The sequence below is a fragment of the Cibotium barometz genome, chromosome 47 (genome assembly GCF_041138505.1).
Source record: "Cibotium barometz isolate CiBa-2024 chromosome 47, ASM4113850v1, whole genome shotgun sequence".
NCBI lineage: Eukaryota > Viridiplantae > Streptophyta > Polypodiopsida > Cyatheales > Cibotiaceae > Cibotium > Cibotium barometz.
The window spans coordinates 4,059,110-4,069,251 of NC_141092.1; the positions used below are offsets into that span (position 1 = coordinate 4,059,110).

Consider the following 10,142-nt stretch of genomic DNA (forward strand, 5'->3'; position numbering starts at 1 on the left):
TAGTCCATTTAGGGGCTGTTCACACGCAGACACAAGTGGCTGCACAAATAGTGGTACACGTACAAGATGGATACACACGCAGAGACTTTGAAATACCCAATAAAACCCCTTCATAGAGATGGTGGAGTGACTTGAGACAACCTTCAATCGTCTCAGTGATTTGGGCTGAACACTGCAATCTAATGCTCCATCTAAGTCGTAAGACTTGTTCCTTGCTATTGACTCAGAGGCTAGTAAGCGTGGTTTAGGGGCCAGTGAGCTCGTCACAACAAGCTTAGAGGCTCAGCAAGCATGGTTTAGAGGCTTAACAAGCATAGTCACAATGCAATGAGAACGGGAACAGGAATGGTCCATGCCGTCCGAAACGGGGACGACATACAGAAATTAGGGATAGGGAACGGGAATGAGATTGCCACATCAACACAAAAATACATACATACATACATACATACATACATACATACATACATACATACATACATACATATATATATATATATATATATATATATATATATATATATATATATATATATATATATATATATATATATATATAACGTCCCACAACAACCACCTATACCTCAGCACAGGAGCCTCGACCTACCACAGCTAGCTTCTTTACCCACTCGATGGTAAAGGAAGCTATCCGCCGCCTACATCATGGACAGGCCGCCGACCATATGGGCCTACAGGGTGAGCATCTCATATATGCACTAGATTCTTTGGCTCCTTTTCTTGCACACCTGTTTAACAGGGCACTAGCAAAGGGTTTGCCTGCGGAGTGGATGATGCACACCATTGTGCCGATTTACAAAACAAGGAATATGCTCGATCCGAGCAACTACAGGACGGTTATGGTTGGCCACATGTTGGCCAAACTCTATGGTGCAGTGTTGGAGCAAGAGCTTAGCTTTTACGTTGAGCGAGCAGGTTTATGCTCATCAGGGCAGGCAGGCTTCAGGAGAGCTTTCTCTACCACTGACCATGTATTCACTTTGAGATGTATGATTGATCAGGCCAGAGTGAGGAAGAGAAAGCTCTATTGCTGCTTTGTGGATTTCTGCAAGGCATTTGACACAGTACCACGAGAGAGGCTCTTTCAGCGCCTGCAATCTCTTGGCATACCAGCAGATATGACATGGGGCATCTATGCATTATATGAGCAGGTTTTTGGGCGAGTCAGATGCCCAGGAGGAATGTCCGAGACTACTGCTAGCACCATTGGTGTGAAGCAAGGATGCCCACTTTCCCCCACGCTATTTGGGTTATACATTGATGAGGTGGCTGAGTTCATTACACGGAGAGGCGGAGATGGAGTTGATCTAGCAAGTACCTCAGTACATATTATGCTTTATGCTGATGATATTGTATTAGTGTCTGAGTCTCCAGGAGGTCTACAGCAGCATCTACATACACTCGATGATTTCTGCACACAGAGGGGTCTTACTGTGAACCTTGGGAAAACCAAGGTTATGGTCTTTCATACATCGAGACAGGGCAGGAGTCAGCTGACATTCACTCTCGCAGGACGCCAGGTGGAGGTGGTGACATCATACGTGTACCTAGGGGTTACCTTCTCTGCAGCAGCCACGTGCTTCACCATGGGTTCAGCAGCCAGAGCCAGATTGACACGGGGATATGCAGCATTGGCTATGCTGGAGAGACAGTGCCACCAGGCGCATTTTCAGGAACCCCGGACGAAAGGGTGGCTATTTGACACATTAGTCACACCGGCACTGATGTATGGAGCTGCGGTATGGGCGCCAGGACTTGCTACCCATTGGTGGACACAGATAGAGAGACCACAGGCCCTCATGATGGCACGCATGATACGCAACAAACCGTCAGTACCTCATGACATTATCCGAGTAGAGTTTACTGTGCCTCCTATGATAGTGGAGGCCATATTCCAGACTAGATGCCTGCTAGACAGATTCAGAGAGATGCCATGGGACAGATTGTCATACAGAGCTTTTGAGGCAGCTAGACAGCTAGCTGAGGCAAGAGACAGAGGATCATGGTATGCACAGGTCACACATTGGTTCTCACAGCATGGCCTAGACATGGATCATCTACCACCATTCCAGTATGACAGGGATGCACCACATATCCATCTCTAAGAAGTGAGAGGAACAGAGTATTGAGACAGGACCTATGGCAGCTCTATACACGAGAGACATGGATATCGCCTACACAGCCTTTTCCACCAAAGATGCTATACTACAGAGATCACTTCATGAGTATCACTGATGATGGATTTATATAGAGAGGCCTAGATACATGGAGGGCTTTTTACCACACGGCTCCCGAGTAGCTATTGGTTAGCTTAGAGTCTCATCACATCGATTGGAGATCGAGACTGGCAGAGCAGCACGGATCCCCCAAGAGGAGAGGGTATGCAGATTGTGCAGAGAGGAGGTGGAGAGTGAGGAGCATTATGTATGCAGATGCAGAGCATATACAGCCATTAGAGAGAGATATCCCATTTTATTCAGAGAGCCACATTCCCTACGCCAGATCTTTGAGGCAGCAAGCCAGCGCATACTAGGGAGATTCATTCTAGACATACAGCGTCACAGAGAGACATCATTACAGACTCAAACAGCTCCAGAGGGGAGACGACAGACACAGATTACTACATTTTTTCAGAGATCCACCCCACTCCCAGCCCCTACACAGCAGGGAATTACTCTCCAGAGAGCAGAGACACTTAGAGCCCGTAGGAGACAGAGGACACCTGGCTTTCGGACACCACGCCTATACCAGAGAGAGACGACAGAGATCAGAGCTCAGTTTCACAGAGAGGGTGTGGAGCGACTGGCTCGCTATAGAGTAGACCCAGGCATGTTCTTCAAGGAGCTGTGGACACCCCCTTCATTGATGTATACCATTTTATACCCCCAGTATGGTACAGGATGGAGCTAGCTAGGTTGCATATCATGATTGTATACTCCATGCATATAGCTTTGCATTCTCCTAGTAGTAGAGCTCCATCACCTCCCCTACTCATTGTACTTATTGCACACCCAGATTCAGCTTTTTTAGTTCAGTACTTTTTCATTTTGTTGGGATGACAGAGGATACCCCACACAGGTACACTGATTTGTCTCATAGGCCGAGTTCAGTCTTTTGGAAGACGTTAATAAAATCTTTCTTTCTTTCTCTCTCTCTCTCTCTCTATATATATATAGTGAGAGAGAGAGAGAGATAAGGCTATTGATCTGTCATTAAAAACATGACAAACACGATACATAATGAGACTTGATGATTGAAGGAGAAGAAGATGAAAGTGATGAGGAGGAGGAGAACACACTTTGCCGACTGTTGTGTATGGCCCGTGAGAAGGAATCAAGGATGGCTTGTTAACTTTTAAGGAGCTGGAGTCTATGTTCAATCCCAAGGAGGGGCGGCCAAAGCACATAAAGTAGCAGCCCGTTTTTTTTCGTTCAGCCAGACAAGTACTCGTTTGAAGGTACTTTAGTACCTTAGGTACTATATTAGGTACCTTTGGTACCTTAAATCACAGCATGACGGCCGTTGCATGCCAGGTTGTCACATGAAACGGCCGTTCCAGAAACGGGAATGCCATTCCCAAAACGGCACAAACCATTCCCAACTGCATGCCACATCACAACTGGCCCAGCCATTCCGGTGTTCCACATGAAAGGGAAACACTGTTCCGCCATTCCAGACCACAGGGAATGGCGTTTCCTGTGACTATAGTCTAGGGAATAGGTGCCAAAAGAGCTTGACCACTCCCGACTTTCACTTACATCAGTCTCTCAGAAAGTCAACCCCCCTTGGACCCAAGCAGGGATAAATTGAAATACTGGGCCTTTTATAACACAAGGCGGTACAAACCCAAAAAAACTAGCATACATGACGAACACTTAGTACGAATCTTTTTCAAGGGACAACCCGGGCAAAGGACCCATATCACTTAGTCACATTAAAACATAGATATTTTTGGGAGATTAGATCCGCCTTGAAGAGATGTTGTTCTCAGGGGGGCCGGTGCCAAGCTATTGATGCTTGACTAGTCATTTTAGGGCTAGAAGCTAGTGCAGAAGACTCTCAATGTGTCTTATGGGGCTTTAATTAGTTAATTTTATCCAAAATATCAGAGAACGCCTTATTTTTAGGGTTTGCAGAGGTGTCAATTTGTTGCTAATGGATCAAAATTGTTGAAACCCCCAAATTAATTAAATGCTGGAGTGTTTAATTAGAGGATTATCACCCTTATTTGAAAAAGTCCCAAATCGCAAAAACCCTAAATTTTTTGAATCTGCAAGTTCTGACTATGCTGATGCTGATGATGTGGCTGAGAACTAGGCATAGAAAAGAGAGCCCAGCAGCTCAGCCAGGTGAAGAGGATTGATGATAATGCTGACGGGCGGGCTGTTCTTCATAGGTGCTGAGGGGGGAATATTGTTGATGTGGCTTCATTGTGTAGAGGCAGAAACTGCGTATTCACAGAGGTGTGCACAGGGGCAATATCGGGCTGCGACAACTGGTGACTTGGTGGTTTAGACGACGTCAAGTATGTTGCATAGGCAGCTGGTGCATATTGGGAATCATGGAGGAGTGCTTACGAAGCATGGAGTGTATGAGGTAGATCTTCTCGAGCCCACCTCTCCTTGGTGTTTGTCACTAAACACGAATTGCAAGTGGTAGAGCTTACTTGACTCCATCCCTCTGTGTTTGGAAATCAAACAGAGGATGCACATGGTAGAGGTGTTTTGGTTGGACATTGGTCAATTGAGGTCAACTGTTCAGGAGCCGCGGGGGGGATGACACAATTTGGTCCTGATACCGTGGTTCTAATCAGCGTCCGTTGAGGGTGAGGAATGAGGTGGAAAAGTACAAGCTAGATAAAAGGGGGATTGTCCAATGAAAGGGACCTGTTTTTGTATGAAATGTTTTATTGCCTACAAGTTCTGTATGTCCAGTTTCCTCTAAACGGTGTGCATGAATCTGTATTTTGACATTGCTTGTAGGCTATAAACAGGTGGTAAGTGTGACTCTACATCCGTTGTTTAATTGTATAAGAGCTACTGCTTATTCCTTGCAGGTTTACACTTCATTAAAGGGTGGACAGATGGTTTACAAGTGAGTTGGGCATTTTATGAAGTCTGGTCACTTTGGATCCTTTAAACAGGCTCCCTTTTTTCTATTGAAGAGTGGGTACTCTATTGTGGGCACACCCTTCTCACCGAGTCTACCTCCCCAAAGTTTGTAACGGAGCATGGAGTGCATGAGGTAGATATTCTTGAGCCCACCACTCCTTGGTGTTTGTAACTAAACACAAAGTGCAAGTGGTAGAGCTTACTTGACTCCATCCCTTTGTGTTTGGAAATCAAACACAGGGTGCATATGGTAGAGCTTATTTCCCTCTCCCATACTCGTGTAGTTTCCATAATGCAAAAACCATGTTTGCTATAGTTGCAAACATAGGCTTTTGTATACTTTGTTGCTCTTCTGTAGAAACCCTAATGCTACAGAAACCCTAATTTTCAGAAACCCTAATGCTTCAAAATCCCTAATTTTGCAGAAACCCTAGATTGTAGATTTGGTTATGCTCTTGGCTGGTCACTCTGTGCCTATGAAGAGATGGTGCACACGCATTAAAGATGACATATCGAGACTTGAAGACCTGGACACTCCTATTCTACATCCACATTCTTTTCTGTGTCAGTCTCCTACTTCTTGACCATGAGCACCTATGGATGCTTGTGTAGAGTAGCTGTGTCTAGCAGGGTACTGGGGATTGGGGAATGAGGAGTTGCTCCTTGGAGTTGGTCTGTTTGACAAAAAAAAAGTTTTCAATTATGAGTTCGGCACATTGATGTTTGATATTTGTATTCATTGCATATTTGTCATTGGAAATCTGGCATTTTGATGCCCGCAAAGCTTGTATTTCACATACTCCTTAATACAATATCATCAAAAGGAGAGGGGGGTAGGGGGGCTATTTCGGTCCCATGGCAGGTGTCATTTAAATTTCAGCTTTGCTATCTTGAGTTTTGTTGTGTCATTTCATTGTTTAATTGTCCTAGGGAATTTTAGGTATGGTACCCTAGGGTTACTAGATGGTTTCTCATACCATTTGAGTATAGTTTAGGTGCCCCCTCATCTGTCAGGATACGAACCGGATCATCATGTCTGCACTCAGCTTTATAGGCATTTGATTGCATGGTTGTAGAGGCTTGTAGTATGAGTTTTCTTGATTTCGGAGTCCAAAAGTAGGGGTTCCCTTCGTAGAAGCCACTTGGAGATGTATCCACCTCATGTTTTTTCACATGTACTCACGTGCTCACCATAGTACCCACCATGCTCATTCCAATGATGATGATGAGATACACGTACAGCTAGTCTATCTTTTTGTATGAGTTTTTTTTCCCAGTTTATGAGTCATTTTCCATGATCGAGTACCACATTGAACTCTTGTACCACTTTTGATCTCATAGATGCATTGGATCTATTGAAGACGTTTAATATAACTTTCTTTCTATCTTATCTTTTTACTGACCTGTTAACAGGTAGCTCGTCGAGTTTCACCATTGGAAGATGCAGCAGTTCTCCTAGCCATAAGAAAGATGGTGGGTCCACAAATCCATCTTCGTGCAGATGCAAACCAGCGCTGGACGTTTGCTCAAGCCGTAGAATTTGCAAGCGCTGTGCGAACTTGTGGACTTCAGTATTTAGAAGTAAGGCTTTCTTTCTTTGGCAAAAACATTAGCCCTAATGTAGAGTTGTGAAGGATACTCTTATAAACCTGAAAGCACTGAATATGCTCTGTTCTTTTATCACCAGGAGCCAGTGAAGGATCCAAAAGACCTCTTAAGGTTTTGTAAAGAGACTAACTTAGCAGTAGCCCTAGATGAAAGCATAGACAAAAATGCTGAGAATGTCATCGAAATATTCTCACATATGGGACTTGCAGCAGCAGTAAGATGAAGTACATTATGATTTTGCAGTGATTTTCTGCATTTTTCTATCATCCAATTTTCTGCAGCTATTTAAACTTGGTATCATGTTGTCTAAAAATAACCTCTCTATGGCATTGCTAGATTATCAAACCGAGTTCCGTGGGCGGATTTGAGCGTGCAGCTGTGATAGCTAAATGGGCCCAGAGACATGGCATGTTAGCTGTAATAAGCGCTGCATTTGAGAGCAGTATTAGTCTGGCTGCCTATACTCAATTTGCTGCTTTTGTGGATGAACGGCGTCTGGAGTCCATCACTGCTAATGAGGTTGATAGGAAAGGGCCATATCCACATAGTATGATCCCTCCGGTTGCCCATGGTCTTGGAACCTATATGTGGCTTGAGAATGATGTGTTACACCACAACAGATTCTCAGTAAAGACTACAGGTGATGGAGTAGAAGCTTCCATTACAGATGCCGCAAGCATATTTCAAAACCTAGTGCTTAACAAAGAAACAGTACAGCTTGGCCCTTCTGTGACCAGTATCCACTCTGAGATGTATACAGTTACATCCTCCAAAATTGAGTTTTCCTTCCATGTTATGGATACGCAAAGTAGCTCGAAGGTGAGCATTTTTTGACTGTGGGAAATAGAAGGTGCAATCATGTGATTTTAAAGAGAAACTAACTTTGTTCCGATTGGAGTTTGCAGAAAAAAACCCAGGACCCAGTGCTAGTTTTTTTCCATGGTTTCTTAGGTACTAGCAGAGATTGGTTGCCAATGATGCATGCTCTCTCTGTTTCAAACAGATGTATATCCATAGACTTGCCAGGGCATGGGGGAACCAAATTGAGAGAAAAAGAGATGGAAATTTTTTCTATTCAGGATGTCCAAGCTTGTAAGGCAGGAAAGGATTATTTGTCCATAGAGAGTATAGCAGAAGCTTTGTCCACACTTTTAAAGCACCTGAGTGAGAAGAAAGTGGTCCTTGTTGGGTATTCCATGGGGGCTAGGATAGCATTGTACATGGCTTTGAGATGCAACCATCAGGTAAGAGAAGGGTTGATTATATTCTCATTATTTTCTCAAAATTCCCTTTTTTCTTCTCTAGCATGTCCGCCTCTTACCTCTTCTATCCGTTGCATGTTTTTTTGTGGCAGTAAATTTGTTTTTCTGTGTTAAAATAGGGATTTATATTTATGTAAGATCATAGAGTGAGATTTGTGACCAGGTTGCTGCTGCAGTAATTATCTCAGGGAGCCCAGGTCTACAAGAACCAATGGCCCGAAACGAAAGAGCAGCACAAGATGATGCTCTTTCTCTCTCTTTTCGACGAACTGGCCTGGAGTCTTTCATCGAAGCATGGTATCAAAAACCAATGTGGAAAAGGTGAGATACCGTATCTTGTTGTAAATGTATGGGACCATGCGTAGATGTAATATATGAAGCTCTTGAGTTCCATGTAAGCCCCAAATTGCATGCCTTACAGTTGATGGGTTGTTTGTTCTTTACAGTTTAAGAAGTCACCCCAGTTTTGCAACCTTGAAACACACTCGACTACAGCATCAAGATGTGGACTCCTTAGCAAGAGTGCTTTCTTCAATGAGTGTGGGGAAACAGCCGTAAGTGTTTACTCTCTTGACATAACTAGATGGGATTTGATACGATAGTAATAAACTTGTGTTTTTTTTTCAGGTCACTTTGGGAAGACTTAGTGGATCCTCCTGTTCCTCTTCTTCTTGTAGCAGGCAAAGATGATACAAAGTTTTCTCAGATTGCTCGAAAGATGTACGGTGACGGGATATCAACACCGGGATCCGAAACACAATCAGACAAATCCTTGAACGATGTACATTCAAGGTTTGGCCTGCTGTCGGATGACAGAAGGATAGAAGAACTTATAGATCAAGAGATGAGAAGGTATCAGCTGGAAGAGGTGCTTGCTCTAGATAGTCAAGATCCGCGAAATCAAGGGCTGGATGAAGGGGAAAGTAAAAAAATTCAGCTGGAAGCGGCACTCTCTCTCCAAAGTGACGAGCCAGAAGATGAGGTTGAAGTAAGGAGAAGGAAATTTATGACTCTGCTGGAACTGGAGAATTCAGGGCATGCTGTGCATGTAGAAAGTCCTTTTCTCCTTGTCAATGGCATCAGCAAGTTTGTATCAAGGTTACATAATGCCAATATTATTGATCAATAAAGCATTCTTTCTCATTCTTCTTGGCAACTTGTATGGGAAAACCTGATGAGGGGGTAACCCATGGTATAGATGCAGATTAGCTGGCAAATAGTTATTTGCTAACAGAAGACAAATGATCACCAGTGTAGTGTATTTTTTGGCAGCCTGTAAATATTTGGAAGAGGAGTACAGCACCTCTCCAAGGACACTTTAAACGAAACAGCCATCAAGCTAAAGTAGTCCATAATATAGTCATGCTCCCATGCAAGAAAATTGAACCGAATTTGATTTCGACAAATGCTGTCCATGATCATCACTCAAGTTCGAAATATAATCTTTGGTTGTGTAGTTTTGGCATGCAACTATGGCCGGGTTCTGTTGTCCTGACTTACACTTGTCTCATTGGTGGATACGGTGGGCCAAAGGTAGATTGCCATACTTTAGCTGACATCTCAGTCCATTGTGTCACCTCCACATCACCATGCACCATGGATCCCGAGGCGTCTGAATTTCGTAAAGGACATGAATTCTCAGTGGAATTGCACATATCACAAGCAATTTCACAAGTTTGGCCTCTGCACAGAAGAGGCTTTGACGTGGATTGATCATTTCAAAAATGTTGCTAGCTATGATACATTAAATGAAGAGAGGAGGGGTACTTGAACTGAGAACCTTATTAAAGGGAATTGTTGCATGACCCCAATGTTTGTTCAGCAAGAAGAAAGGATTAGACATGATTGGAGTTAGTTAAAGTATGTTTTAACACCATTTGGCTCATGCGAATGTAACACAATTTGCATCAGAACAATTAAAAGAAGTTTCCCAAAAGGATACAAGACCAGTAGCTCACTGTAGCTCAATTAGTTTTGAAGTTGAATCAATGTCTTTTCATAGCTGTTTCAACTATTTCAGAACATGAAGAATATTTTATAATAGCTGTGTCTTCAACATGACATTTCTGAGAGAGCAATGGACCAAGGCCCACACTCTCCCTGCAACGAAGCAATGTGGGAAGTGCAGAGATTTGAGCTTAAT

The 10,142-nt window shown here is 43.4% G+C and overlaps 1 protein-coding gene across 16 annotated transcripts in view; it reads left to right on the plus strand.

Moving 5' to 3' along the window:
- PHYLLO (2-oxoglutarate decarboxylase/hydro-lyase/magnesium ion-binding protein) overlaps nt 1–9,935 on the plus strand; it is a 169,922-nt gene extending 159,987 nt beyond the window's left edge. For 14 of the 16 annotated variants that reach the window (XM_086784346.1, XM_086784344.1, XM_086784347.1 and 11 more), the window contains 7 exons: nt 6,543–6,710; nt 6,817–6,951; nt 7,074–7,556; nt 7,643–7,981; nt 8,163–8,320; nt 8,446–8,553; nt 8,627–9,935. In XM_086784346.1, the coding sequence (XP_086640472.1) occupies nt 6,543–6,710; nt 6,817–6,951; nt 7,074–7,556; nt 7,643–7,981; nt 8,163–8,320; nt 8,446–8,553; nt 8,627–9,128 (1,893 nt within the window). In that variant the 3' untranslated portion in view covers nt 9,129–9,935. Of the gene's footprint in view, nt 1–6,542; nt 6,711–6,816; nt 6,962–7,073; nt 7,557–7,642; nt 7,982–8,162; nt 8,321–8,445; nt 8,554–8,626 lie in introns of all 16 variants that reach the window. The other 2 variants (XR_015263729.1, XM_086784350.1) reach the window with 2 other exon arrangements.
- Nucleotides 9,936–10,142: the final 207 nt, after the last annotated feature.